Raw genomic sequence first — 27,566 nt, 5'->3', positions numbered from 1 at the left:
CAGATCTGTTCCCCGCATGGAAGCGTATCAAAGGACATTCACTTGGGAAGCGATTCGTTAATCAGGTGAGAGGACTAAGGTCTGTGTAGTTGTCATCAACCTCCGTGATAGTTTGCTCGAGTTTCCTTGACAAAGTACCACAAACTGGGTGAACAGAAGTGTGTGCCTCACGGTTCTGGAAGCTAGAAGGCCAGGAGTTGTTGTGAGGGTGCTTCCTTCTGAGTGCTGACAAGAAATTTGTTCATGCTTCTCGCCTCGCTTCTGGAGGCTCTCTGGGGACCTTTGGTGCTCCCTGGCTTGTAGGAGCATCGCCCCAGTCTCTGCTTTCATCTTCACATGTGTTCTCCGTGTATGTGTGTGCGAGTTTCCAAATCTCTCTTAAAATATATATATATTAATTAATTTATTTTTGGCAGTGCTGGGTCTTAGTTGCGGCGTGCAGGTTCTTCAGTTGCACTGTGTAGGGCTTAGTTGCTCCACAGCATGTGGGATCCTAGTTTCCAGTCCAGGGATTGAACCCATGTCCCCTGCATTGGAAGGCATATTCTCAACCACTGGAGCATCAGAAAAGTCCCTCATCTTTCTACTGATATAAGATCAGCAGTCATATTGGACTAAGACCCACCCTAATGACCTTATTTCAGCTGATTACCTCTGTAAAGATCGTGTCTCCAAATGAGGTCACTTTCTCGGGTACTGGGCATCGGATCAGGACTTCAATATGAAGTGGGGAGGGGGACACAAATCAACCCAGAAGAGCTTCTTTCCCCCCAGCCGCCCCAGTGGGTTCGCTATGGCCCCATGAACACAGCAGCTATGGTGACAGGGATGCAGGCTCTGCTTGGGGTCAACAACGCAGACTTCCTCTTCCCAGGCAGCTCTGGCAGCTGCCCAGTGCCTTATCTTGACAGTGGCGGCAGTCAGCACTTGGCTCTTGGTGGCACCATTCCCCAGGGACAGCAGCCGGCTGCCTGGGAGCAGGTGGCTTACACTGGCCCTCTCCCATCATGCAAGGGCTATGATTCATCCTCCTGGAATAGATGCATTCTGGACAGAGATGTGGCTTGGCTTCCTTGACTGTAACTTCCATCAGCGCCACGACTCACGGACTCACGAAATGCCTTATCTGCCATCATGGTTCTCCATGCTGCATGGCTTCTCAGAGAGGGATTCATGTCACAGCCAAGGGGGTGCAGCGGTGTGGGCTCCCGGCCATGGACTTCACTGGTCTCACTGCACACCTGGAAGTGACCAGCCCAATGGAGGGGCTGAATGACGTAGGGAAGATTCAGTTGTGGTGCCAGATAGGCGACAACATCCAGGAAGGACTTCACTGGTCTCACTGCACACCTGGAAGTGACCAGCCCAATGGAGGGGCTGAATGACGTAGGGAAGATTCAGTTGTGGTGCCAGATAGGCGACAACATCCAGGAAGGACAAGGCTCTCTCTGCTTCACAGGCTTCCATAAGGGTTTGGGTCAGAGACAATTACATGGGTCTGTTTCTGCCGTGGCAAAATGCATGGGTCCAGGGACCCCCCCCTGCTGGTCCAGTGGCTAAGACTCTGAGCTCCCTACGCAGGAGGCAGGGTCCAATCCCTGGTGGAGGCACAAGAGCCTACATGCCACCACTAAGAACTGGTGCAGCCAGATAAATAAATAAGTACTCAAAATGCACAGGTCCAGGGCCAGGGAGTGGAGCTGCAGTGGACCCTCTCTTACCCCCAACCTTGAGCTCTGCTGACTTGAGGGTCTCAGTCCTCCATGGGGAATACTGCAGCCACGGGGCACCCAGCGGCTTTATCAAATCGAAAGGCAATACTACCACCTGGCTCTTTGGGGTTCATTATGCAAAAGGCCGGCAAGGGATGGCTCTATGGCTGGCATGATCAATTCTGTTCCTGGGGGCCACTGTGTGGCCACTTTGCAGTGAGGACGGGAGGGCTGGCCTGCAGAGCAGGGTGTTCTCTGGAGCTCTTCTGACAATTTCTACAACCTGCAGGAAGGGCTAATGGAAAACCACATCAACCATAGCAGGGCAGGGGAGCCAGGACTCAGACCCCTCGGGGACCTTCCTTCAGGTCATTTCATCACTTCCTTGTTCTGCAGCCAGCCCACCAGCTGAGGCTCTGGCTGCGGGTGGGGGAAATCCAGGCTGAGTAAGGAAAGAAGAATGAGTAACGGGAGAAGGAGACATGGCTTCCCAGCTGTTACAGAAACTAGGGCTGTGGGAGCTTCGCCTGAGAGTCTTTGCTGCTGCTGCTGCTAAGTCGCTTCAGTCATGTCTGACTCTGTGCGACCCTATAGACAGCAGCCCACCAGGCTCCCCTGTCCCTGGGATTCTCCAGGCAAGAATACTGGAGTGGGTTGCCATTTCCTTCTCCAAAGGATGCATGCATGCTAAGTCACTTCAGTTCTGTTCGACTCTGTGAGACCCCATGGACAACAGCCCACCAGGCTCCTCTGTCCACAGGATGCTCCAGGCAAGAGCACTGCAGTTGGTTGCCATTTCCTTCTCCAAGTCTTCGCTAGTTTAATGTGTTTGTTTTGCGAACTGTTTCCCTCTTGTCTCTCCTCGGCTTTGTGACTGTACCTGCCGTCTGTTGGAGGTTAACTCTACAGTTCAGACTGCAGGTAACAGAGCATCCGGGGGGCTGTGACTGAGTGTGGGAAGCAGTTAGCACAGCCGGGAAGAGATAAGGGGACTCGGGACAGCACATCCTCATTCTGGGGAAGAGAGAGTACCCCCGCTTGTGCGAAGGCTGGGTGGATGGCGCTGAGTGAAAGCGTTCACGGGACGCTGAGTCCACAGGAGGTGCATCTGGAGACCAATCGCCTGTCATCAGTCCAAGTCCCCCAGCTCCAAACTCCTCTGTCATTGCCCTACGTGAGGGTTTTGGAATTTCCTCCCTTGCAGAGTGCTGAGCTTCATCAGTAGCGGGTGCCGGAGGGACCATGAAGCAGGAGGGTGTCGTCGGTGTCACACCCATCTGTTGGCGGCCACCTGGCGCATCTCGCCCCGGACCGCTGCCCCCTCCGCCCCGACCTCCCAGGAGGCTCTGCAGCAGGTTCCGAGCGGAGCACCTACCAGTGCGTGGCTCACCTGGCATCCCAGGGCCTGCCTTTCCAGCAAGTTCTGCAGGCGGAGTGCCTCACTGAACTTTGCTGGGGCTGCAGCCTCCCCACTGAGGCCTGAATCCGGGCCAGGAGCCCACGTGGGGGTCGGGGTGGGATGAGGGGCTCTTCCAGACTCGCTCCTTCCTTGGGGCACTGCTACACCCTCAGCACCCCAGCTCCGCCTGTGCTTCGGCTGCTCCATCCTCAGTAGCCATCTCCACACTCTGATCCCTGCTGCCGTCCCTAAGCGGCCCCCTCCCAATTACAGTGTGGTCCTTGACTGGACTCCGAATGATCCGAGACTGTAAAGGTGCTCAGCTACAAGCCTGAGCCAATGTCACGGAAGGATGCTCAGAGGGCAGACCATGAGCAGAGGAGAGATGGTGGAGTCCAGAGCTGATGAGAAGAATGGATGCTCGAGGTCGCCCCACCCCTGTGCCTGCACCCCAGCCCCCTGGGGCCCAATCCTCCGACCCAGCCCCTCCCCTCTAACACCCCCCCAACCCTCCCACCCTCTGAGACCCCAGTTTACTGTTCTAACCTCTTGTGGGGGTACCCTCACATCTCAGCTCTGCTCACCCTCTGTGTGACCGTAGGACCCGAACCATGAAAGAAAGTTGCTCAGTTGTGTCTGACTCTGCGACCCCTGGTGACCCCTGTAGTCACCAGGCTCTTCTGTCCATGGAATTCTGCAGGCAAGAATACTGGAGTAGGCTGCCATTTCCTTCTCCAGGAGATCTTCCCCACCTAGGAACCAAACCCAGGTCTCCTGCATTGCAGGCAGATTCTTTACCGCCGAGCCACCAGGGACGCCGACCCAAACCGTGTTCTCCTTTGAAGCCCACTCTGTGACTGCAACCGGCCCCTGAGCACTGAGCTTGGTTGGAGAAAATCACCGGCCGCTGACAAAACCACTTCCACAGTCTCAGCATCGCTGGACCACCTCACACTCGAGATTCACAAGTCTCATCTCCTCCTGGAAACTACAGCATCTCAATGAGATGTTAGATTGTAAACTGTGTAACACACTCACATGGCTCAATAATTGAAAAAATTAAAGCTGGACACACAGTGACGTATCTCCTCCAAAACCTCTGCCTCCCTCCCCATCCCCTCCCCACCCTCCCCCACCACCCACGTGCACACACACACTCACCAGCAAGCACGCTCTGTTCCTGGTATGTTCTTCCAGGCCGTCTTAAGGCACATACATTGTTGTTCAGTCGCTAAGTCGTATCTGACTGCAGCACGCCAGGCTTCCCTGTCCTTCACTATCTCCCAGAGTGTGGTCCAACTCATGTCCATTGAGTCGATGATGCCATCCAAACATCTCATCCTCTGTTCCCCGCTTCTCCTCCTGCCCTCAATCTTTTCCAGCATCACGGTCTTTTCCAGTGAGTTGGCTCTTTGCATCAGGTGGCCAAAGTATTGCAGCTTCAGTTCAGTTCAGCTGCTCAGTTGTGTCCGCCTTTTTGCGACCCCATGAATCACAGCACGCCAGGGCTCCCTGTCCATCAGCAACTCCCGGAGTTCACCCAAACTCATGTGCATCGGTGATGCCATCCAGCCATCTCATCCTCTGTCGTCCCCTTCTCTTCCTACCCCCAATCCCTCCCAGCATGAGAGTCTTTTCCAATGAGTCAACTCTTTGCATGAGGTGGCCAAAGTTTGGAGTTTCAGCCTCAGCATCAGTCCTTCCAATGAACACCCAGGACTGATCTCCTTTAGGATGGACTGGTTGGATCTCCTTGCAGTCCAAGGGACTCTCAAGAGTCTTTTCCAACACCACAGTTCAAAAGCATCAATTCTTCGGCTCTCAGCTTTCTTCACAGTCCAACTCTCACATCCATACATGACCACTGGAAAAACCACAGCCTTGACTAGACGGACCTTTGTTGGCAAAGTAATATCTCTGCTTTTTAATATGCCATCGAGGTTGGTCATAACTTTCCTTCCAAGGAGTAAGCATCTTTTAATTTCATGACTGCAATCACCATCTGCAGTGATTTTAGAGCCCCCCAAAATAAAGTCGGCCACTGTTTCCACTGTTTCCCCATCTATTTGCCATGAAGTGATGGGACCAGATGCCATGATCTTGGTTTTCTGAATGTTGAGCTTTAAGCCAACTTTTTCACTCTCCTCTTTCACTTTCATCAAGAGACTTTTCAGTTCCTCTTCACTTTCTGCCATAAGGGTGGTGTCATCTGAATATCTGAGGTTATTGATATTTCTCCTGGCAATCTTGATTCCAGCTTGTGCTTCTTCCAGCCCAGTGTTACTCATGATGTACTCTGCATATAAGTTAAATAAGCAGGGAGACAATATACAGCCTTGACATACTCCTTTTCCTATTTGGAACCAGTCTGTTGTTCCATGTCCAGTTCTAACTGTTGCTTCCTGGCCTGCATATAGGTTTCTCGAGGCGGGTCAGGTGGTCTGGTATTTCCATCTCTTTCAGAATTTTCCACAGTTTATTGTGATCCACACAGTCAAAGGCTTTGGCATAGTCAATAAAGCAGAAATAGATGTTTTCCTGGAACTCTCTTGCTTTTTCCATGATCCAGTGCATGTTGGCAATTTGATCTCTGGTTCCTCTGCCTTTTCTAAAACCAGCTTGAACATCTGGAAGTTCACGGTTCACGTACTGTTGAAGCCTGGCTTGGAGAATTTTGAGCATTACTTTACTAGCGTGTGAGATGAGTGCAATTGTGTGGTTGTTTGAGCATTCTTTGTCACTGCTTTCTTTCGGATTGGAATGAAAACTGACCTTTTCCAGTCCTGTGGCCACTGCTGAGTTTTCCACATTTGCTGGCATATTGAGTGCAGCACTTTCACAGCATCATCTTTCAGGATTTGAAATAGCTCAACTGGAATTCCATCACCTCCACTAGCTTTGTTCATAGTGATACTTCCTAAGGCCCGCTTGACTTCACATTCCAGGATGTCTGGCTCTAGGTGAGTGATCACACCATCGTGATTATCTGGGTCATGAAGATCTTTTTTGTACAATTCTTCTGTGTATTCTTGGAGCTTCAGGCAGACATAAATGTCTATTTTTTTCTACTTTTGTTTATCCATGGCTGCACACCATCAACTCTTCTACACTGTGTGTTTTTGGTTTTTTTTCTCAACATTATATGTTGGGACAATTTTCAAATTGGAAGCAAGACAACTTCCTCATTCTCTCCCCAGCCACGTAGCGCTCCACCGTCTGCACCACGGCAATAATTTCCCTGGCGTCTACTGATGGACACTCAGGGGGTTCCCAGCGCTTTGCTACGACAATGGAAGTGACTGTCCTGCTGCCTGTCACTTCTCATGGATGTTAGAGAGTTGATAAGATTCATTCATAGGAGCAGAATGGTTCCCAGGAATCTCTGTGGGTTTCACTGATCTTGCTGAGTTGCCCTCCTGGGGGCTGTGAAATCACACTTCCAGAGTAGTTGTGGGGGTGGCTCCTGGTGACTGTCAGCCTCACCAGACACTGTCGTCACCCACACACTAGGGGTTTGGGCAGTCTATTCTTTTTAAATATTTTTAATTTTTTGACCACGCCATGTGGTGTGCAGGATCCTAGTTCCAACCAGGGACCAAACCCATGACCCCACAGTGGAAGCTCTGAGTCTTAACCACTGGCCCACCAGGGTTTCATCTTTCAAACCAGAAACCCCAGGCTTCCCCCCAGGACTCCCCTGGCTGCAAGGAGGCCCCGAGGCCCCGTGGTCCCCGTTGGGATGGGAATGAGGCTTCCCCTGCCTCCCTGCCCTGGGCCAGCCTCACCTCCCCGTCTCAGCCCTCACAGACCAGGCCTCCTCCTGGGCACCCTGGCACTCCTCACGGGCTCCCTGGCCTCCCTGCGGCATCCCCGCTCTCCCTACAGCAGCCAGAGAGTTCTTTCCCAGTCACAGATCCCAGCAAACTGCCTCTTCAGAGTCCCTAGTGCTCCCCCCTTTGCAGTGAGTGGAGTGAGTGAACCCCAACGCCCAGCCCCACCAAGGCCCCCTCGTTGCCAGCCTGCCACTTCAGTGGGGCTTGCTTGAATCCCCACTCCCAGCCAACCCTGCCTTGAGCTCATTCTTTCCCTAAAACCTGAGCCCTTCCCGAGTCCTAGGCTGTTTCCCTTCTGGTGCTGCCCCTCCCTGCTCTGTGCACATGCCTGTCCCCCGCCAGGGTCCCCCGCCCGTAGTGAGTACTGCCTGTGGCCACAGCGGGACTGCCCCACCCCATAACCGCTGCATCACCCCCCCACCCCCCCCCAACCATCTGCCCCGCACTTGAACCTGGACTGTTTATTAACTTGCTCCCTGTTCCTTCCGGGCCTCCCAGGGATGTGAGCCCTTCAGGGAGAGCCTGGCCCGCCCTCCCCATTGCTCCCCTGCAGGGACGGGGCGGGGTTGGAGGATCCCACCTGCGCTTGACCCATGGCCTGCCTTCCAGTTCACAGGAGCCTGGATGGGGGCCGGGGATGGGGTCCCTCACCCACAACCTGCCCTCTGTCCCCTCTGCCCAGCGACCCACTCCTCGCCTCTGAGGTGAATCCTTCCCTTAAAGGAATTTTCCTTCCATGACCACAAAGTTACTGATGCAGAGCCCTTGGTGGAGGGGCCGGAGCTGGTGACCCCGCGGGACCTTAGCGGCTCTCCCCCTCCTACAGGGACAGCAGGGATGGCGCCCCCCACAGCGCCAGCATCGAGTCCACCCAGCCGGCTCCCCGACCCCAGGGCCCCGCCTCTGACCGCCTCTGTTCTCCTTGGACCCTGGCCCACCCTGCTGCAGGGAGGCTGGGGGGTGCATCTCAGCACCCTCTGCATTTTGGGGCCCAAGTCCATTCTCTTTGGTCCATGAATAACTGCCTGGATCAGAAACTTTCCATCTGGCCCTCAGCTTCCATGAGCTCCCCCCTCCCCCTGCCTCCTCCTCCTGAGCTCCGCAGGGAGAACTCAGCGGAAAACCCACCGGCCATCCCCCTGCCCTGAGGCTCCAACCTGCCCAGGGCCCACACTCGGAGCTCAGCCTGGGGTGGCCTATCCCTCCCCCTCCCCTGGGTGCTCCCCAGGATCAGTGGGTCCATCCCTCCCGCATCTCATCCCAAAGGGCCTTCCCTCTGGCTCCAGCCGCTGATGTCCAGGCGTTTCCAGCTGGACTTAGTCAATCCTCCCCCGCCCCCCCACCCCACACGCCTCCAGCTCTGTGGAATGAGTTCACCAAGGTTCCCCTTTGCCTCCCAGGGACTCTGCCCTTCTCCAAATCCTGGGCCAGGATGGGGGTGTGGAGGAGAGCTGGGGCCAGCTGTAATCACAGCTGGGCCCTTCGAGGTCAGTTCCAGGAATACGAGAGCCAGTTCCCACTGGGCCCGATACATGGAGCTGAAATGTCGCCATCCCCCTCTTCTGTAAAGGACTGTGGGGGACGTCAGACAGGTTCGTGATCACCACCTCCAGGTGAGGAAACTGAAGGGTGGAGTGAGGGGCCTTGGCCCACAGCAGACCCTCCCAAAGGTCACGCTCACAGGTGAGAGCTGGGCAGGAGGCGCTGGGGGACAGAGTCTGCCAGACCCCAAGAGGCTGAGAAAGCCTCTCCAAGAGAAATCACTCGACAGCCAGTTTTGAAATCAGCTTTATATTAAGCTATAAAAACCAAGAATTTGTTCTTAAAAAAACATACAAAAGCACACTATCAAAAAATAATAATAACATCAAACATGCAAATGTACAAAGGCCTTCATGAACCATCTACTCGGGCCAATTTCTGGCCACAGTACCTGGAAAGAGGGGGACAAGTCCACGAGAGCTGGCTACAAACCCAGTCACAGAGGGGCGTTCCCGCAGGCACAGGCGGGGTGGGTCACGCCTGCATCTCCACTGTCCCAGGCCCAGGAAGGTGACTGCACCTTTGCTTTCCTGGGTAGGATAAGGCACTCCACAGGGCAGGCGATGGGTGAAGGCTGTAGGCAGCAAAATAGTGTCCACCCCATAAAGATGCTCACATCCTAATCCCTGGGCCTGTGACTACGTTAGTTTCCATGGCAGAGGAATTAAGGTTGTCAGGTGGAATTAATAATCAGCTGACTTTAACATCAGAAGAGGATCCTGGAGTGCCTGGGTAGGTCAAAGGTCATTGTCCGGTGGGTTAAAGGTCACCACCAGGGGCCTTAAACCGGAAGAAGGAGGTAGGAGGGGAGTGCTGAATGCAAAAAGGATTTGACTGGCCTTTCCTGGTTTTGGAAATGGAAGGGGGCCACAAGCCAAGATATATGGGAGGTTGGCCTCTAAAAACTGGAAAAAGCAAGGAACTTCCCCACCAGAGCTTCCAGAGGAACCGCCTAGGTCAGCCCACCAGATCACGTCAGACTGCTGACCTCCAGAACTGAAAGCAAGGTCTCGTTTTAGGCTCCCAAGCTGTGGAAGTTTGTTAGACTGGCAACAGGGAACTGACCCAGAGCCAAGGGGTCAGAGGTCAAGATGGCCCTGCCCCGACCTCCGCCTGACTTCCAGGGGAGGACCCACAGAGGCATCCCTGGGTCTGCACCTTGTCGGGGGAGGCAGACCCCGAGAAAACCCAGCAGGTCCTGGTCCTCCCAGGCCCGTCCTCAGGGGACACCTGAAGGGAATCAGAGAGGGGGTTAGGGGCTCGGACACTGGCTTTGCCCCCACTTGCCCTGTCATCCCACAGGCCCTTTTCCAGTCCCCCCACGCCTTCCCCAATAAGAGCTCATCTTTCCCTTTTTCCTCCTCCACTTCTTCCTTCTGTTCTACTCAGAGGCTGAGGCCGGCTCGATGCAACCCTGCACCAGAGAAGGCAGGAGGGGTGAGGCTCGGGCCCTGGGCAGGAGCTGGGGAGGCTGGAGACCCAGCCTGAGCAGGGCAGTCCTCAGGCAGGTGTGGCAGGACCTCGCGGACAGGCGGTGATCCCGGAGCTGGGTCCCCGAGCCACACACCCTCCTCACCCCTCCTTCAGGGCGTGCAAGCTCCACTCTCATCCACAGAGCTTCCCCTCCACGGCTCCTGCCCCACAGGAGGGGTCAACACGCCATGGCTTGTCCAATTCCAGTGGCCCAGGGGCCCACACCTCGGCCAGGCTGGGGCAGAAGCAGCAGCAGAAGGCAGGACCCCCAGAGGGGCTGCGGGGCTATGACACTGGTGCCGGTCTGACGGCCTGCAGTGGAGTGGTGTCCCATGCTTGCCAGGCGCTCCTAAGGAGATCAGTACACAGGAAAAGCTAACCAACCTTTATAAGCGAAAATAGGGCCTTGGAGGGCTCGTGTGCCCCCGTGTTGATGTCCAGAATGCTCCGGATGCTCTTGGCGTCACTGCTGGACAGGTTCCCCTTGATGGCCAGGATGGCACTCAGGTGGCCCTTGCTGTCAAAGACAGGGTCCCATCAGTGTAGCCCGCTCACCAACACCCCTGCTCACACCCCTTCCCAGCACCCAAGACTCCTGGCCGGAGCCACAAGGCCCGGCAGCCAATCCCCCTACCCACGAGGGTGCCCTGATATGCTTAAAGCACTGGGCTCGGGAGGCACCGGCCTCAGTGCCTCCAGAGGGTGCCAAGCTCCTGCCCGGTCCAGCCTTTGCACTGGCTATTCCTCCCAAATGCTCATCCCCAGGCCCTTGAGGTAACCAGCTCCTTCTCACCCCTTAGCACTTAGCTAACATGTCACCTCCCCGTCAAGAAGCCACCTGCCAGTACAGGAGACACGGGTTCGACCCCTGATCTGGGAAGATCCCAAATACCACCAAGCAACCAAGCCCTTGGACCACAGCTATTGAGCCTGTGCTCAAGAGCCCTCAAGCCCTCAAGCCCGCGCTCTGCAGTAAGAGGAGTCACTGCCATGAGAAGCCCGAGCTCTGCAGTAAGAGGAGTCACTGCCATGAGAAGCCCGCGCGCTGCAGTAAGAGGAGTCACTGCCATGAGAAGCCCGCGCTCTGCAGTAAGAGGAGTCACTGCCATGAGAAGCCCGCGCTCTGCAGTAAGAGGAGTCACTGCCATGAGAAGCCCGCGCTTTGCAGTAAGAGGAGTCACTGCCATGAGAAGCCCGTGCGCTGCAACTCGAGAGCAGTCCCCTACTTGCTGCAGCTAGAGAAAAGCTCACGCAGCAACAAAGACCAGCACAGCCAAAAGTAAACAATAAAAACTGTTTTAAAAAGTCACCTCCCCAGAGAGGATTTTCCAGCTCTAAAGTCAGCACCTCCCACCATTCACAACCTTGGTTAAACAATCTTTAAAACTTGCAAATAGTACTCCTTCGCCGGATGACCTCATCATTGCTAACCCTCATCTGACTATCTGTCTGTCAGAAGGCCTGGTCTGTCTTGTACCTCCTCCCATCCTGGTGCCTAAACACAGCCGGGTAGCTAGTAGGAGACCACTTGATAACTGTTGGCCGGCTGGGTGGATACAAGGATCCATGAATGGATAGACGGATAGGTGGGCAGGTGGATGACTAGATGGGTGGATGGATGGATAGATCGAAGGACAGACAGATGGGTAGATGAGTGCGTGACCAGATGGCTGGATAGCTAGATGGGCGTCCAGATGGGTAAGCGGGTGCCTGTATGATGGGTAGTTGGACGGGTGAGTGTGTAAGTGGATGGGTGGCTGAACAGGTGGACTAGACCAGCCAGTGGCTGGACCAGGCTATGCGGGGACAGGCCGGCCACACCAGAGGACTCAACCCACAGAGACTGCTGCCCCGGCTCACCAGATCCTCAGGCAGTCAGGGATTGAGCCTGCACTCTAGAACAGAGGCCCCAGGACACAGGTCAAGCCTCTGAGGACCTCTAGGCTGACCGGCGGACCCCAGCTTCACTACGGACATGCCACGGCCTCCAGCAGGTCCGTGGTCCCTCTGGTCTCGGATCCCCTTCTGAAGGAAAGTCTCAGAGGATGCATTGTGGAGTCGGATGCCTGGCTTTGCTGTCTCGGCTCTACGACTGACCAGCTGCTTTACCCTGGACACATTCCTCACAACCCCCAAGTCTCATCTGGACGACCGGGATGAAGAATGTTAGCCCTAGCAGGTGGCAGCAAGGACCGAGTGAACAGCTGCTGTAAAGATCTGGGCACAGTGGCCAGTATCTATCTGCACTCTGCCCACCCTCAGGGACTCACTCTGGCCGCCCCTCCAGGCTCCGACTGCAGCGGGGAACCACAGGGCCACGCTGCCTTCCCTGGGTGCTGGAGGTCCCGGTTCTCACCTGAAGTCAGGGTACAAGGTGGCATAAGTGGCCACCTCAATCTTGATGGCACTGGGGTCTTGCAGGCGAATGATCTCCGCAAGCGTGGGGAGGGCGTCGTGCAGCCAGGTGGCCGGGGAGCCCTGCAGGCACAGGCTTGTTGAGAGAGGCTGGCCCTGCCCAGAAGCGCGCCCAGGGGCCCAGAGAGGCTCAGATCGGACCTGATCAGGTTTGGAGAGGCCCAGAGAGGCTGTCCTAGCCCGTGAAGAGCTTGGAGCAGGAGGACAGCCTACCGCCGTGGGAGGTTGAGGGGGTAGGCGGGGGCTTACACTCTGGGTGCAGAACTGCTGGATGAGCTGGGCGTTGGCCTGGACGTGCCCCGCCAGCTGCTGCTGCTGCTCTGCCGTCTTGAGGACCAGGCGCCGCTTGCAGAGGCGGGCGATGTACTCCTTCACCAGGTGCAGGTGGACCGCCTCCAGGAGCTCCTGGGTGGGTGAGTGCGCAGGGCCATGGGAACCCACCACCTCCCTGAAGGCCAGGGTCCAGGGAGGGGCGGTGGCCAGAGCAAAAAGCGCATCCGGGTGTGCGCACACACACGTCTGCCTGCGTGTCCCCCGCCGGCAGCCCAGCACCCCCTCACCTCCCGGAAGCAGTCCTGCAGCTCTGAGAACTCAGGCATCCTCTCGGCCACGGCGGAGACAATTTCCTCCAGGGTCTGCTGGGGGGCAGCCCAGCGGGTCTGCGTGAACCTCTTGAACAGCGGCTGCGAGAGAGGGTCAGGCTGTGTGGCCACACCCGGCAGAGGACGGGCCAGCCCAGTAGACACGCACGCACAGACACGCACAGACACACACGGGGCCAGGACAGGGGTCGGGTTATATTAAAGACTCCCCGGGCGCTCCAGCAGGAAGTGGAGGCCGGGTCTGGGTCCCCTTCTCCAAGGCCGACCAGCCAGGACTGCCATCTGCCTGCCCTGAGGCCTTCTCCAGCATCTCCCTCCTTGGATAAATAAATTCCTGACTAAACAAAGCCCTGTGCTTGGCTGGGCCTATGATGATGATGCCGAGTCATCCAGGGTCACCGCCTGGCCACCCGCAGCCGTGGGCACTGGGGTCAAGGGGGGGTCCCCCAGGGGGCAGGCAGGGAGTGCCCCCCTTCCTCCCCTAGGACCCCCGCCTCCTCCTGCGGTACAGGCACCAAGGGTTTCTGGGGATGCCCTGGGCCCCGCAGATGTGGCGGGAGCCACCAGAGGCTCTGAGCCTCCTGGCTGGAAGGCAGGGTCAGGTAGGAGGGCCTGGGGGCCTCAGGGGAAACTACAGGCAAACTTGAGGACTAGGTGGAGTCCCAACAGGGAGGGGCGCTGAGGCTTCTCTTCCGCACCCCAGGGCCCTAAGTGGCCCTCTGAGGCCAAGCCTGAGGCTGAGCGGGGGTGATGTCAAGGGCGGATCACGGCCCCATCACGGGCCTCCCTGCAGCTGCCCCGTGCCGCGCCTTCCTCGAGCCAGGTCTTCGTTTCTGTCGCCGACTCCCCCACCCCACCGTCCAAGGCCCTCCCGCAGGCCCCCCCAGCACTAGACTCAGCACTGCCGGGGGGCAGGAGGCTGGACTACCTTCAGGTCCCCAAACAGGCTCTGGAGCAGGGTATCAAAGCCATGGCTCTTGAGCTCATTCAGGGGCCTCAGCAGGGAGCTCCGGAGGTCTGGCGGTGTCTGCCACTGCTGCTCCAGGGACGTCCTGGAAACACAGGAGGCAGGGAGGTCACGCCAGCCCCAGCCCCGCCCAGCCTGCAGCCCTAAACCAAGAGAGCCAGGGAGCCCCAGGCGAATCTCCCTAAACCATCGCTCTAGAACCCTCCCTGGCTCCCCAGGCCTGGTGGGAGCAAGACCAAGACACTCCATCCAGGCTCCCTAGGCGGGACCCAGCCTTCCCACCTAACACCCACCTAACACCACATCCTGTTCTAACTGAGGACAAGTGGCTCAGCCTCTCCATAGCTCAGGGTGCGCATGGATCAGTGGACACAGTCACTGTATCTACTTAACGAGGTTGCTAACAGGATAAATGAAGCCCTGCGCGTGAGCGCCTGACCCACCGGCACTAGACAAATGTTCGCTGTTGCAGCTGTAAGCCTGGGTATTTCCTTTCCACCCTGTTCATTTTAATTCAACATCTCTGCTTAGGCTGCTCCTCCTCCCTCCCCCATCCCAGGCACCTCCCCCCCCGACCCCCCCACCCCCGCCTCTCTGCACCCCCACCCCCTGCCGGCTTCCCGGGCCCCCCCACCAACACAGGCAGGCAGCCGCAGTGACTCCCCCCACTGCCCAGCGCCCTTACCGGAAAGGGAGGCAGTTGTTGATGTTAGCGATGACATTGGCCCTGTAATTGCGCAGCTGTCTGCATCGCTCCAGAAATCCATCAAAGGCGCGCTGGTAGCTGGTGAAAGGGAAAGGGCACACATAGGAGCAGCACAAACACTGGGGCAATGGCAGCCTCGGTGGCTGCCTGATCACCCTCCTGCTCCACATGTGGGCCGGACGCAGCAGGCATTCCGGAACTGGCTTCACACGCTCAGCGCTCAGCCAGGCGGGGCCAGGGCCCCTGCAGAGCTGCTGGAGAGGATGCGGCAGAGCCCCCAGGCCCCTCTAGAGCTGCAGGCAGAGGCAGGGAGGCTGGCAGCCATAACTCTGGGGTCACAGACCCGGGTCATCACCTGAAGGGGAGGCCAGGGCCTCAGTCCCTCGGGGGGCATCTTTGCAGTCGGAGGCTGCTCTTCCAGGGGATTTGCTGAGCAAGGTGGCGGCGGGGTGGTCAGATGACCCGAGGCTCTCAGCGCCCAGTTTGGTGGTGCAGGGGGACAGGGACTCCTGCTCATAATAACAGACACCCTAGGGGCAGGGAGGGGGCGCTGGTCTAGCTAAGATCCCTACCTGGGGCCCAAGGGAGGGATTGGGGCTCTGAGAGAGGTGGTGGCAAGGACTCCTCAGCCCCCAGCCCCGCTCCAGGCATGTATGCCCATCACCCACCTCCTGAGGAACCTGGCCAGCTCTTCCAACAGCAAGGGCTTTATCTGCGCGCCCAGGTCCAGGGTGATGCTCTCGGCCTTGGCCTGGCCCTGGGAGATGATCTGCAGGGGTCAGGGGTGAAACTGAGCAGAAGCCTGCCTGCTCTAGGGCTGGGGCAGGGGTGGGCGTGGGTAAGACATGGAGCAAGGGGGTGTGTGCTCAGTGGCGGGCCCGTCTGCCCACAGGGACGAGGCCGGTGCAGGCGGCACAGTGGGTGCTACCTGGATGATGTCGATGGCCAGCTCACTGTGGCAGTGACCGTCCAGCCTCTGCGGGGCCTCATCGTTGGTCCAGCGGTTTGACTCCAGCTCCAGAGCTCGGGCCGTCAGCTCCCTCACGCTGGCCTGGAGGGGAGGAGGGGCCCGCTCAGGGTAGGGCGAAGCCCACAGGGGCATCCCTGCCAGGCTCCCTGCCCGCGCCCCCCGCTCCTCTTCCTTCCCACCCCGCCTCAGCCCCGCCTGGCACTGGCCCTGGACTCACCACCTCGTTGGAGAGGAACGTGGCCTCTAGCAGCCGGATCTGGGTTGGGGGCAGGAGGGTCCCCAGTCTGACTCCCTGCAGCTCGGGCGCCAGCTTGGGGCTGTTGAGGATGTCGCTGTGGGCAGATGGGCTGGCTGAGGAAAACCAGCACTGTCCCCCCAACCCCAGCCCCCGCCCCAGCCAGAGCCCTGCACACAGCTCAGTCGCCTTCCCTCCTGTGCCTCCCACCCCTGCCTCTCCATCTCAGTTCAATCCAGGCCCCAAATCCCAGAATCACCCTGCCTCCGTTCACTCTCTCAGCCGCATCCACTCTTACTCCATGTTATGCTCCCGAAACCCATCAGCCTCTAGCTACCCTGCCAGAGGCACCCCACAGCCCAGCCCCCATCTCCCGCCTGGCACACCAAAGGACCCTCCTCCCGGGCTCCCTGCCTTGCCTCCAACAGTCCCTCCTCCCCGCTAGGGCGGGAAGAACCATATTTCCGGTCTGATCATCCTGCTCCAAGGGCTCCCACTCCCCTTCTCACCCTCTGTCTCCTTCCCTCCATCCCCCACAGTGCTCCCATTGCATCCCACCAGCCTTGCCCCGCCTCCCCCCACCCCCAGACCAGCTGTGCTGCCCTCAGAGGAGGGCCAGTCCCAAGGCATATCCACCCATCCTTGTGGCGCTTCCCTTGGGTCCCAGAGCCTCCTGGGGACTGCCCAGCCCTGGCACTTCCTCAGGGCCTTTGTCTGCCCGGAGGCTCAAGAATAGCCCTTTCTGCCTCCCGCGCCCCCCACCCCGGCCTGGATGCGCTGTGTCCCTTTGCTCCCCAGACTTCTGGCCACACGGGCCTCCATGGAGCCACCCTGGTCGCCCCCTCTCAGGGCTCAGCGTCCCGCTGCACTGACCCCAGGGGGCCCCAGGTGAAAGCCCCTGAGGTCACAGGGACAGGAAAGTGGAGGGGCAGAAGGGACAGGCCCAGCACTTCCTGGTGAGTCAGGACCAACAAGAAGGAACCGGTTCGGCTGGCGGGCCTCTCCGGCATCCCCTGCCCTGGGCCAGCTTCCCTGCTCTCCTTGACTCCTCACCACCACCCCCGCCTGGTCCTTCCTTGGGCCCCTGCTGGAGGCTGAGCCACCAGCACTAACCGAGACCACTGACATCCCTGAGAGCCTCAGACATCGCTCACAGGGTCTACACCTGCAGGCTTCCTGCAGGCTTTATGCTACAGGCCGGGGCCAGCCCCTACCAGAAACCCTGAACCGATCCACACTGCAGTTTAAGTCTCTCCCTACCCAGCTTGTACGAATGACGGACATGCTTGTTGCAGTAAAATAAGGGAAAAAAGAAGAAAGGAGGTGTTGTGCTGTTTTTTTCCTCCAGTTCTTTACCTGTTCCTGATCTGCAGTCTGTAACTAAGTTTCTTTATCAAAAGATTAAACCTGATTTGAGAATTACATGCTGCACCTATCGTCCCCTCAAAACATTTTGTATCTGGGGCTCAACTTCATAGCGCCCTCTCTGCAAACCACCCCTTCGAGTTTTTCTCTCCTTCTGCATTATAGAAAGAAAGTCTCAGTACAGTCCACAAAACACAACGGACCCAACGACTGGGCCAGCAGACTGCCAGACCCAAATTACCAGGCTACTCAACGCCAGCCTGATGACTGGTTTTGAAACAGCGTGAGGAGAAGCATGCAGGATCCTTACCCCTCTGTTCATCTCCAACCCCAGACTGCGAGCCCCCAGCTATATGATCCCCTAGGTTCCTCATGGAGGCAGGGACACAGTACTGGAGGCAGGAGCCTGCTGTGTTCTTGCCTCTGTCTCCGGATTTTCTTATCCAGCTTCGGTGGGCAGAGAAAGCCAAGATACTGGCAGCAACATGCTCAGGGATGCATGGGGTCTGAGTGTATCAGGGGATGCCTGCATCTGAATACAGTTGGTACCAGGGATTCTCCACTGCAGTACCAGGTGCCTCCCAAGCTGAGAGCTCCAGGCCTCGGTGGCCAGAACTCAGCTCTGCCACTGGGAGAGACCTTGCACAATGGGGATTTCCCCAACAGGCCCAGTGCCCCCCTGGGAGTGCCTGGGAGTGCTCCCTGGGCCTGCTGGGGGTATTGAACCACAGTGCTCCCAGAAGGCCTCCCAGCCCAGCCTTGGGCCCTGTAGGGCAGCTCCCTTTGCCAGGAACACCATCCCCCACTGCCTCTCCCAGCCTGTCCTTGCTTCCCCCTCGCCTGACTCCCTTACTTCTGTTAGACTGTCAGCAGCCCCAGAGCAGGGCCGCTGCCTCCTGCGGCTTGTAGAATCCTGCACCTCCTCCTCCGAGCTGGCTTCCTGGGCTGACCCAGGCCAGGCCAGGGCCCCTGCTCCTGGCCACAGCCCTTCCTGACTCTGGATCACAGGCGGCTTCACCCCCTAACCCAGACTGGAAACTCAGGAATGAAAGATGAGGTCCTTGCCCCCATTCTCTGTGCCTCAGTTTCCACAACTGTGGGATGCCGCTGAGGCTGGAGAGACTAAGGATTCCCAGGGCAAAGCAGGCCCAGCGGAGGCCCTGTCCCTTTGATTCCAGCCCCCCCTGGGCCGTTCTCCCAGGGGACTCCCTGCACGTGGTGACACCCAGGCCCTGCCCGCCCAGGGAACCCCAGCCCGGCGGCACCCCGCACCCAAGCTCACTTGGGGTAGAGGTTCTGCACCCATAACAGCAGCATGTAGGTATCTCGCTGGCACAGCTCAAACTGCGTCAGGGCCGACAGCTGGGACGCAAATTCCGCGTGGTAGCTCTCGGCGTAGGCGGCCACCACGCGGATGTCTGCGGGGAAGAGCGGCTTGAGGCGCTCCACCACGGCCTCCAGGTCCTCCTTCATGGTGCGGCCCATGTGCAGGAAGGTGCGCTCGGCCTCCGTGCGGCCCTCGGCGTCCGCAGCCGGCCGCCGGCTCAGGCGCTCCGCGGCCGCCTGCGCCACGCCGTCCCGCCACAGCTGCAGCCAGCCCCGGGGCCGCGTGGCCGCCAGCCCCGGGCACCCCGGGGGCCCCGCCGCCGCCGCCGCCGCCGCCGCGTGGTCCTGGCGCTCCTGCTCGGCCAGCACGGCCAGCGCCTGGCGCAGCCGCTCGGGCTCCGCTTCCAGCGGCCGGCGCAGCTGCCCTAGCACCTGGTCGCGCAGCAACGCGTACAGCGCCTCCACCTTGCTCTGGCGCCGCACCAGCTCCTCCTCGCTCGCGCGACCCGCCGCCGCGGCCTCCTGCAGCTCCAGCTCCAGCGCCAGCAGAGGCCGCGCCGCCTCCAGCCGCCCGCGCTCCAGGTCGGCCTTGAGCTCCTCCACTGCGGCCAGGACGCGGCATTAGTGTGGCCTGGGGTTCTGAGACCCGCCCAGTTCACCTCCCAGGGGCCAAGACTCCCCAAATCATGCAGGGTGTCCCAGCCCGGGCAGGGCATACCAGGCTCAGATCCTGAGATCAGGGGGCAGCAGGTGAAAGCAGGGAGGGGAGGCCCTTCGACGCCCTTAAACACCCACATGCCCTGCCCACTCTGTCCCAGCTGAGCGGGGCATCCACTCCAATGAGCCCCCATCCTGCCCAGACCCTGCCCGCCTGGGGAGGGGGCTGCCGCCTACCTGTGGGCAGCTGGGCAGGCGGCCGCGGACTGGATTCAGACTCGCTCTCGGTCTCTGATAAGCTGGGCTGACCCTTCTTCTTCCTCCCTTTGGTGAAGACGCTGATCATGGTGGCCAGGCCTTTCGACTTTTTCTTCTTCTTGCCGGCCTCTTCTTCGTCCCTGTCTGTGGCCACCTCGGCCTCCAGGGATGGCACTAGGTCCTCGGAGGAGGCCTCCGACATGGAGGCCTCAGACTCTGCCTCTGAGGTAGAGGGCAACTTCTGGGCGCTTCTGGGGAAGTCAGGGGCCCCGGACACAGGCTGCTGGCCTGGGAGTCCTTGGAAGAAGGTCAGCATCTTCAGCATCACCCCGACTCTGGCCTGCAGGTTGACAAGCGGAGGGAATGAGAGGGTCAGTGGTCGTGGGGGACTGGCCCCTGGCTCCCCAGCCCAAGCATGCAGCCAGGTTGATCTGTTTTCACCTGTGTGACCGCCAGGGCTCTGGCTGTCTCCTGGCCCAGATGGATACCAGCAACTTAACTTTCCCCCTGGAGACCACTTCCGCAGAACTCGCAGGCCCTCCCAGAATCTCCAGACAGAAGGAGACTTCATTTTGGCAAATCCTTCCTTGTCAGCCCATCCTCTGGGCAGGGAGGGGGACCACAGGCTCGCTGGGGACCCTGGGGGAGTGGGCAGAGCTCGGCTTCTGGCCCAATGCACAAAGCGAGAACCGAGGTCCAGAACAGTCAGAGGGCACAAGAGGCTGGGCTGAGGCAGGAATCCGGCCCCAGCCCCATCCTCCGTTCTGCTCTGTTCTCTTGACTCATGTGGCTTGGGGTCCCAGGGGAACGTAGTGAGCAGAAACAGGGCTGCTCCCACTGGGACCACGAGGCAGGCAGGGCCAGACCCCTATTATGACCTTGGGGGGCTCAGGTCTACAGAAACCACAGTGCCCCCTCAAGCCCTTTCCCAGGTCAGAGGGACAAGCGGCCTAAGGAGGCCCAGGCCTGTCTGAGGTCACACAGCAGCTCAGACAGGAAACTCGAGCTTCCCAGCTCCACCTCACCCTGCCTGCTCCCCAAATGGGGTGACGTAACCACCACAGAAGCTTCCATTTCCTGGGCCCTTCCTGAGTGCCCGTCCCATCACTTCCGCACTGCCTTCCAGGAGGGGTGTTATTTTCCTCATCTCACGTAACTAGCTCAGAGAGGCTTAAAATGCCCCCATGGTCAACAACTTGGAACTCAGCTCACCAGGCACTGGGCTTCCCCACCATCCAGAGAGGCAGCACCTTCCCCAGCGCCTTGACCATGGGGTGAGCCAGGCCAGGACCGGTGGAGGGGAACACGGCTGACCTGAAAGGAGGCAGCGGGGCAGGGCTGGGAAAGGGGAGCAGAGGGGAATGGGCCTCCTTGGTAACTTGAGTGAGCCGTAACAGGGCCTGCCCCACCACCCAAGAGTAAATACACCAAGTCGTGACTCACACAGCACGACTTCAACTCGCCCCTGCGGCAGCCCTGCAAGGCAGACAGGGTGATCCACCCCTGCAGAAAGGGAAACTGAGGCGGCAGGAGGTGGGGAGGTGGGATTAGGCCCGTCAGATTTTCCACATCCCCTGCTGCCTTCCCAGCAGCCCAGCCACCTTCGCGCATCCTCCCAGGAATGCTTCCCAAAGCCCCGAGCTTGACCAGAGCCACTCAGTGGCCAGGAAGCCGGGCTTTCTCCCCTCCCACAGCCTTACCAGATACCGGGGGCAGAGTCCTACACTGCTGGGTCTCAGCTGCCAGCTGGTGCCATTTGGACTGCGAGTTCCCCTCCAGAACCAAGCTGAGGGTCCTCCGGGGAGCCCCAAAGCCAGGGTCCCCAGGTGCAAGGCCACTGGGCACTTCTGCCCTGCCCATCCCTTCCCCCAGCATCCCTCCCAATCCATCTCGCTTTCATGCCAGACACCCGCAGGAGCTGGTCCAGCTGGTTGGCAAGGGCCGCTCAGCCTCACCCTGGGCCCAGGCCCCACCTCTCCCCGCACACCTTCCCCTCCGCTGCCACAGGAGGGGGAGGGCCCTCCTGAGTGGCTGCGGACCACCTTCCTCACCTCTGCCCTCAATGCCCCGCCTCCTCCATCCCCCACGTATGAAGCTCCCGCCAGACTCCAGACCTGGTTCCTGCAGGTCCCAGCACGGCATAGCCGCCTCCTCCTCGCCTCTGGGGCACAAAATCTCCTCCCCAGCCAAGGTCCGCAGCAGCCCCTTTGGCCCCCACCCAGGCCTTCACTCTGAGGCCGCTGGTGCAGCAGAAAGAGAGACCATTGTGGGCTTGGCTGTACCATCCGCTAGGGTGTAGACCAGACCCCACCCTGCCTTCATAGACCTCAGTCTTCCCATCTGTGCAATGGGGAGGAGAACCCCACCTCACAGTGCTGCTGAAAGCAGGATGTGAGGGAAGCTGACGGGCCGAATCCCACCCCACCAGGCCTCAGTAAGGGTCTGAGTCTTGTGTCCCAGTGTCTATCAGGCTAACCCTGGTGGCCGGACACAACAGAAAAGGGCAGGAGAGGCATTCCTTTCAGCCGAGGCCGGTGGCTGGGCACACTCGGACAGGAGGGGGTATGCTCCGAATCACACCGTGTGGCCACAGCCTGGGGTACCTCCCTGGTCCGCCCAGCTCCCCCAGTTTCTATGCGGGCACACACACTCTCACTCTCCTCGCCCGGGTCAGGGCTGAGGTCCACGCCAGCCCCCCTGGTCCTTGAACATGAAGACATTCAAGCTCAGGCAGGTGAAGTGACTCGGCCTCTGTCATACAGCCAGCCGCCCCCCACCCCGCCCTGGGCCACTCCCGCCCCTCCTACTGCAAAGGAAGGGACACTAGGGCCCCTTCCCACAGCCCCTCCTCCCGGGTGCATCTAACCCGACCCTGACGCAGCAGCTCAGCCATAGGGCTTCAGTTTCCCTAGAAGGGGGACTGCGGAAGACCTGGGGTTCTCCGCGCGGGGTACCCTCCATCGCGCCAGCCGCTCCCTACCGGGATCCGGCCGGAGAGGCGGGTCTCGTCGGGGCGGGTGGGCGGCCGCGTGGAGAGTTTGGAGACGGAAGCACCGGACGCACCGCGAGCGCAGGTCACTTACTGTGTCCGGGCCGAGCCTGTCGCCGCAGAGCCGGGCGCCGCCTGAAATAGACGCAGGCTCCACCCCCGTCGTGCCGGCCCTCCCCGCCCGCCGCCCCCGCGGAAAACCCCCGGGCGGAGGCCAAAGCCGAGAGAGTGTGCTGCCCGGGTCCCCGCGTCCGGTGCCGCGCGCGCGCACCCCCTGATCGAGGCGAAGACTGCCAAGCTGGGGTGTCCAGGAAGGGACTCTCTCCCACCAGCCTGGGCGGGGTGTCGGGGCTGGCTGTTGCCAGGCCTGAGTGGGGCCCCAGACCCGCACCCCCCAGCGGACAAGATGGGTTTGGTGCTGACCCATTGTCCGACAACAGCTTCTGATTGGCTGACTGGAAGGGGCCCTGCACTCAGGACCACTTTCCCAGCGTCACAGAGCCAGCACCTCGGGCAGCTCAGAGGACCTCCTAGCAACCCAGCTCACCCCTAACTGTGGGGAGTCCCCTTCCTCCCGCGAGGTGCTGGGGACTGTCCCACCTAACTCTGAGGCTGACCTCAGAGGATCACCCCTTCGGGAGAGAGTGTTCCCACCCTGGGGGTCACTGTGTCCACACACATCCCTGGGGAGGTGGCCCCCATGGAAGAGGCTCCCTAAGGCACCGGGTGCTGGTCAGCCTTTGCCAGAGTACCCGTGCTGGTGCCTGGCATACACTCTCATCACCCAGCCTTCCTTAAAAAGGGGAAATGGCTCACAAAAGTGAGTGACTTGCCCGAGGTCACACAGGCAGTAAATGGGGGTCCGAACCCACACCCAGGCCTGCAGGACTCCCACTGAAGCGCTTTCCCTTTCTGGGACCCAAGCTGGGTCAGGCCAGGTTCCTAAAGGCACCAGGTGGGGATCCCAACAGCTCAGGCTTGAGTCTCACTTAGCCTGGCTTTGTCCTCATTCAACGCAACGCATCCTTGAGCAGGTCACATTGCTTTCTGGGCCTCAGTTTCCCATCTGAGGCCTGTTTCTCTGGGTCAGTCAAGGGGCCGGAGGGGAGCTGGGGAAGAGGACCTCTTCCCTGTTTCACATCCTAGAAATTCCTGCCCTCTGAAAAGGACCTTGCAGCTCAGGAATTTCCCGTCTGGGCACCGGCTTCCTTGTTGCTCCTTAATAGAGCTTCTGCTCCTCCCTCCCTTTTGTGTGCCCCCCTTCCCCCTCCCCTCTTGTTCCCTGCTCCCCCTGGAAACTGGGCACAAAGCTCTGCAGCCTGGGAGGCACAGCCAAGTGGGCAAGGCAGCGGGGAGAAGGGGGTGCCCCTTGGAACTGAAAACTTCCTCTTCCTCCTTGGGAAAGGCAGCCGGGGACCAGTTTGGGGCTTGGACATTGATCCTGTCTCTGGACAGGGTAGGAGGGGGTTGAGGGGGGTTATTGTGGGAAGAGGGAGCTTCAGGAGGCTGCAGTAAGACAGACTCTACCCCCTTCTCGCCTCGTGGCCTCAGGGGTGACATTTTTCAGATCTGAACCAACGGTCACAGGGGGTCATTCCAGCTGCTCCCAGTGCATAGAGGGGAAGACTAAAGGACTGCCCCCCGCACCACAGCAAGTTCATCCAGCCAGAGAGGGTGATGAGGACATGATCCAAGGGGTCCTGGCCCACTGCCTCCGTGGCTGTCTGCTGTGGCCTCATTGTGCAATCCTCAGTCCTCCCTGCCAGCCTCCTCTTCTAATCCCAGATTGGGAAATCGCTGGAGAATCCAAAGTGCTCTGGGTCATGGAGGAGGGGACAGCGTCAGGCTCATAGACCCACCACCCCCTCAGAGCCCCAGACCCTGATGGGCAGGGGCAGAATGAACACACACGGGCAGGCTAGGCACCCCCTTACCCAGCTGCCATGATGCCTGCACTCCCTCCCCGGGGCCTCACCCGAGCTCCAGGCTGTAACCAGGGCATGGGAGATGCTGCCTCGCCCTCCTGTGGTTGCCCCAGTCACTTCCCCTTTCCCTGAGTTCCGGCATGAGGGTCAAGGGTCACTTCCGTGAAGCCCCCAGCTCAAGGGCAACCCTCTAACAATAGGGCTGCGTGGAGAGCCAAGGGGTGTGACCGTCAGTGGGGCCCAGGGGGCAGGAGCTATTCTTACCCGCTCTTGACAGACGAGGAAACAGTCCTCAGGAGACCAGACACTTCCAGAAGGAGCCAAAGGCCAGCCAAGAATTCCACCCTCAGCAGGAAATGAGCATCAGATGCGAGTTGGGAGTGTCCCTGGTCAGCTGCTGTCCCATTACCGTCCTCCCCAGGGGACTGGGCCTCAGGCTGCAGGCCGGTTCCACCGGGCAGGAGGGCAGCAGGCACGGGTGGACTGGCAGCAGACCCCCAAGTCCAGCCCAGACGTCAAGTGCCCCACACCTGGCCCAGAGCTGTGGTCAGCTCCTGCATGCAACCCAGGACTTGTCATTTCTAATTGGAAATGACAGGTGCCTTTTTTTTAATTGTTGTAAAATTCACGTAACCAAATGCCCCATTTGGACTATTGTAAGTCCACAGTGCAGTGGCAGTAAGTTATACGCTGTTATGCAGCCAGCACCACCATCCATCTCCAGGATTTTTTTCACTTTGCAAAACTGAAACTCCGTACTCATTAAACACCACCTCCCCTTTCTCAGCCTCCCACCAGCCTGGCACCCATCATTCTACTTCCCATGTCTCTAAACCTGAACACTCAAAGCAGCGCATACGAGTGGGATCAAAGGCATTTTGTGACTGGGGTTACGTAACTTCACATAATATCCTCAAGGGTCATCCATGTTGCGGCATATGTCCGAATGTCCTTCCTTTTAAAGCTTGAATAGCGTTTCATTGTTTATCTTTTCATCTGTCCCCAGCCACCTGGGTTGCTGCCACCTCTTGGCTGTTGTGAATAATGCTGCTGTGAGCCCGGGAACTCAACCAGCCCTGCCAGACCCTGCTTTTGGTTCTTTTGAGTAGACAGCTGACTTTTGTCCCCCTCCACAGGGATCAGGCTCTTTCCTAAGTGTTTGTATGAGTTAACTGGTTGCATCAGACAATCTGATGAAATGGGTGCTCCTTAATTATCTCCTTACCACAGATGAAGAAATCAAGGCACAGATAGGTCCAGTCACGTGATGTTCAGTGGTGGAGCTGGGAGCCCGCACTAAACATATTGTGGTTTGGTCGTTCATTTGTTTTCCATGCTTTGCAACCCCACGGACTGCAGCACACCAGGCTTCCCAGTCCTTCACTATCTCCTAGAATTTGCTCCAACTCATGTCCATTGAGTCAATAATGCCATCCAACCATCTCATCCTGTCACCCTCTTCTCCTGCCCTCCATCTTTCCCAGCATCAGGGTCTTTTCCAGTGAGTGTGCTGTTCAGTTCAGTTCAGTTCAGTCGCTCAGTCGTGTCCGACTCTTTGCGACCCCATGAATCGCAGCACGCCAGGCCTCCTTGTCCATCACCAACTCCTGGAGTTCACCCAGACTCGCGTCCATCAAGTCAGTGATGCCATCCAGCCATCTCATCCTCTGTCGTCCCCTTCTCCTCCTGCCCCCAATCCCTCCCAGCATCAGAGTCTTTTCCAATGAGTCAACTCTTCACACCAGGTGGCCAAAGTACTGGAGTTTCAGCTTCAGCATCATTCCTTCCAAAGAAATTCCAGGGCTGATCTCCTTCAGAACAGACTGGTTGGATCTCCTTGCAGTCCAAGGGACTCTCAAGAGTCTTCTCCAACACCACAGTTCAAAAGCATCAATTCTTCGGCGCTCAGCCTTCTTCACAGTCCAACTCTCACATCCATACATGACCACAGGAAAAGCCATAGCCTTGACCAGATGAACCTTTGTTGGCAAAGTAATGTCTCTGCTTTTGAATATGCTATCTAGGTTGGTCATAACTTTTCTTCCAAGGAGTAAGCGTCTTTTAATTTCATGGCTGCAGTCACCATCTGCAGTGATTTTGGAGCCCCCCAAAATAAAGTCTGGCACTGTTTCCACTGTTTCCCCATCTATTTCCTGCTGTTTCTTATCCCCTAATGTTGATCAGGGCTTCCCAAGTGGCTCAGTGGTAAAGAATCCACCTGCTAATGCAGGAGACTCAGGAGACATGGGTTCGCTCCCTGAGTCAGGATAAGCCTCTGGAGGAGGAAATGACAACTCACTTCAGGATTCTTGCCTGGAGAATCCCATGGACAGAGAAGCCTAGCGGGCTCCAGTCCATTGGGTTACAAAGAGTCAGATAGGGCTGAGTACGCGCACACACACACACCAACTGAAATACAGCTTGATGCATTTAAGCCAGCCGCAAGGAAGGACTGTCCGCCTGGCTTAGATGCAGAAATGGAAGGTTTTTGTTGTTGTTGTTTTTGTTTTTGTTTTTACTGCCCTCTACTCCTTTTTCATCTTTGAAAAAAAGAAGTATTTCCCAATCTGTTTCATGACCTCAATTAACCCTGGTCGGTTTATTGAGTCTTCGCCCTCAGCCTGCGCGGCAGCAAGAGGGGCAGACGCGGGCCGGAGAATATAACGCGGGTGGTGTGTGCTGAACGTCCTCCCTCGATTTCCACTCCCGGAGCTCCCAGGACGAGGGGGAGGAGACGACAGAAGGGCGCGCATCCTGCCACAGGGCTCCGCAGGTGCCAGAAAGCCCGGTGCCTGCGAGAGATGGGACTGGAACAAACGGGGCTGTGGGTCGCTGGGTCTGGCCGCCCCTGGACGACCGCCGGGAGGGCAGGGCCGGGGGCGGGGCTCCTCCACGGCCACGCCCACTTCTCTCCAGGCGATGACTTTGCACTTCCCACAGCCCCAGCCCCGGCTCGCGCGCTGCTTCTCCTCGCACTTCGCAGGGTCAATTGACCCGGGACCCTTGCTGGGGCCTCCAGTTTCTCGGGGCTGTCACCGTTCGCTCCCGAAGTGCGCTGGGCAGAGCCATCGGATCCTCTGTTGACAGGTGAGGAAACTGAGCCTTGGAGGCAACAAGTGGACGCAAAAAGCTGAGGCCTTGAGGCTGGGGATCTCTGCTGTCACCCAGCCTCCCCCAAAGGGGAAGTCACTT

General features: G+C 58.6%; 1 protein-coding gene across 4 annotated transcripts; it reads right to left on the bottom strand.

Annotated features, from left to right (window-relative positions):
* Positions 1-8,716: 8,716 nt before the first annotated feature.
* On the bottom strand, positions 8,717-22,893 carry LOC133234629 (tumor necrosis factor alpha-induced protein 2-like). Of its 4 annotated transcripts, none has more exons than XM_061395445.1 (12): positions 22,544-22,893; positions 19,440-19,800; positions 18,502-19,147; positions 15,837-15,951; positions 15,578-15,700; positions 15,318-15,418; positions 14,629-14,727; positions 13,905-14,028; positions 12,935-13,057; positions 12,624-12,779; positions 12,316-12,437; positions 8,717-10,476 (listed from the first exon to the last, which is right to left on the bottom strand). In XM_061395445.1, the coding sequence occupies exons 1-12, from the start codon at positions 22,874-22,876 to the stop codon at positions 10,335-10,337; spliced, it is 2,445 nt and encodes an 814-aa protein (XP_061251429.1). In that variant the 5' UTR covers positions 22,877-22,893; the 3' UTR covers positions 8,717-10,334. The 4 variants fall into 4 exon arrangements, with proteins under 4 accessions (XP_061251429.1, XP_061251430.1, XP_061251428.1 ...); XM_061395446.1 differs by having other exon boundaries at positions 22,441-22,582; XM_061395444.1 differs by lacking the exon at positions 22,544-22,893 and adding an exon at positions 20,673-22,234.
* Positions 22,894-27,566: the final 4,673 nt, after the last annotated feature.

Source organism: Bos javanicus, chromosome 21 (genome assembly GCF_032452875.1).
Source record: "Bos javanicus breed banteng chromosome 21, ARS-OSU_banteng_1.0, whole genome shotgun sequence".
NCBI lineage: Eukaryota > Metazoa > Chordata > Mammalia > Artiodactyla > Bovidae > Bos > Bos javanicus.
This window is presented reverse-complemented; position numbering and strand designations above follow the sequence as displayed.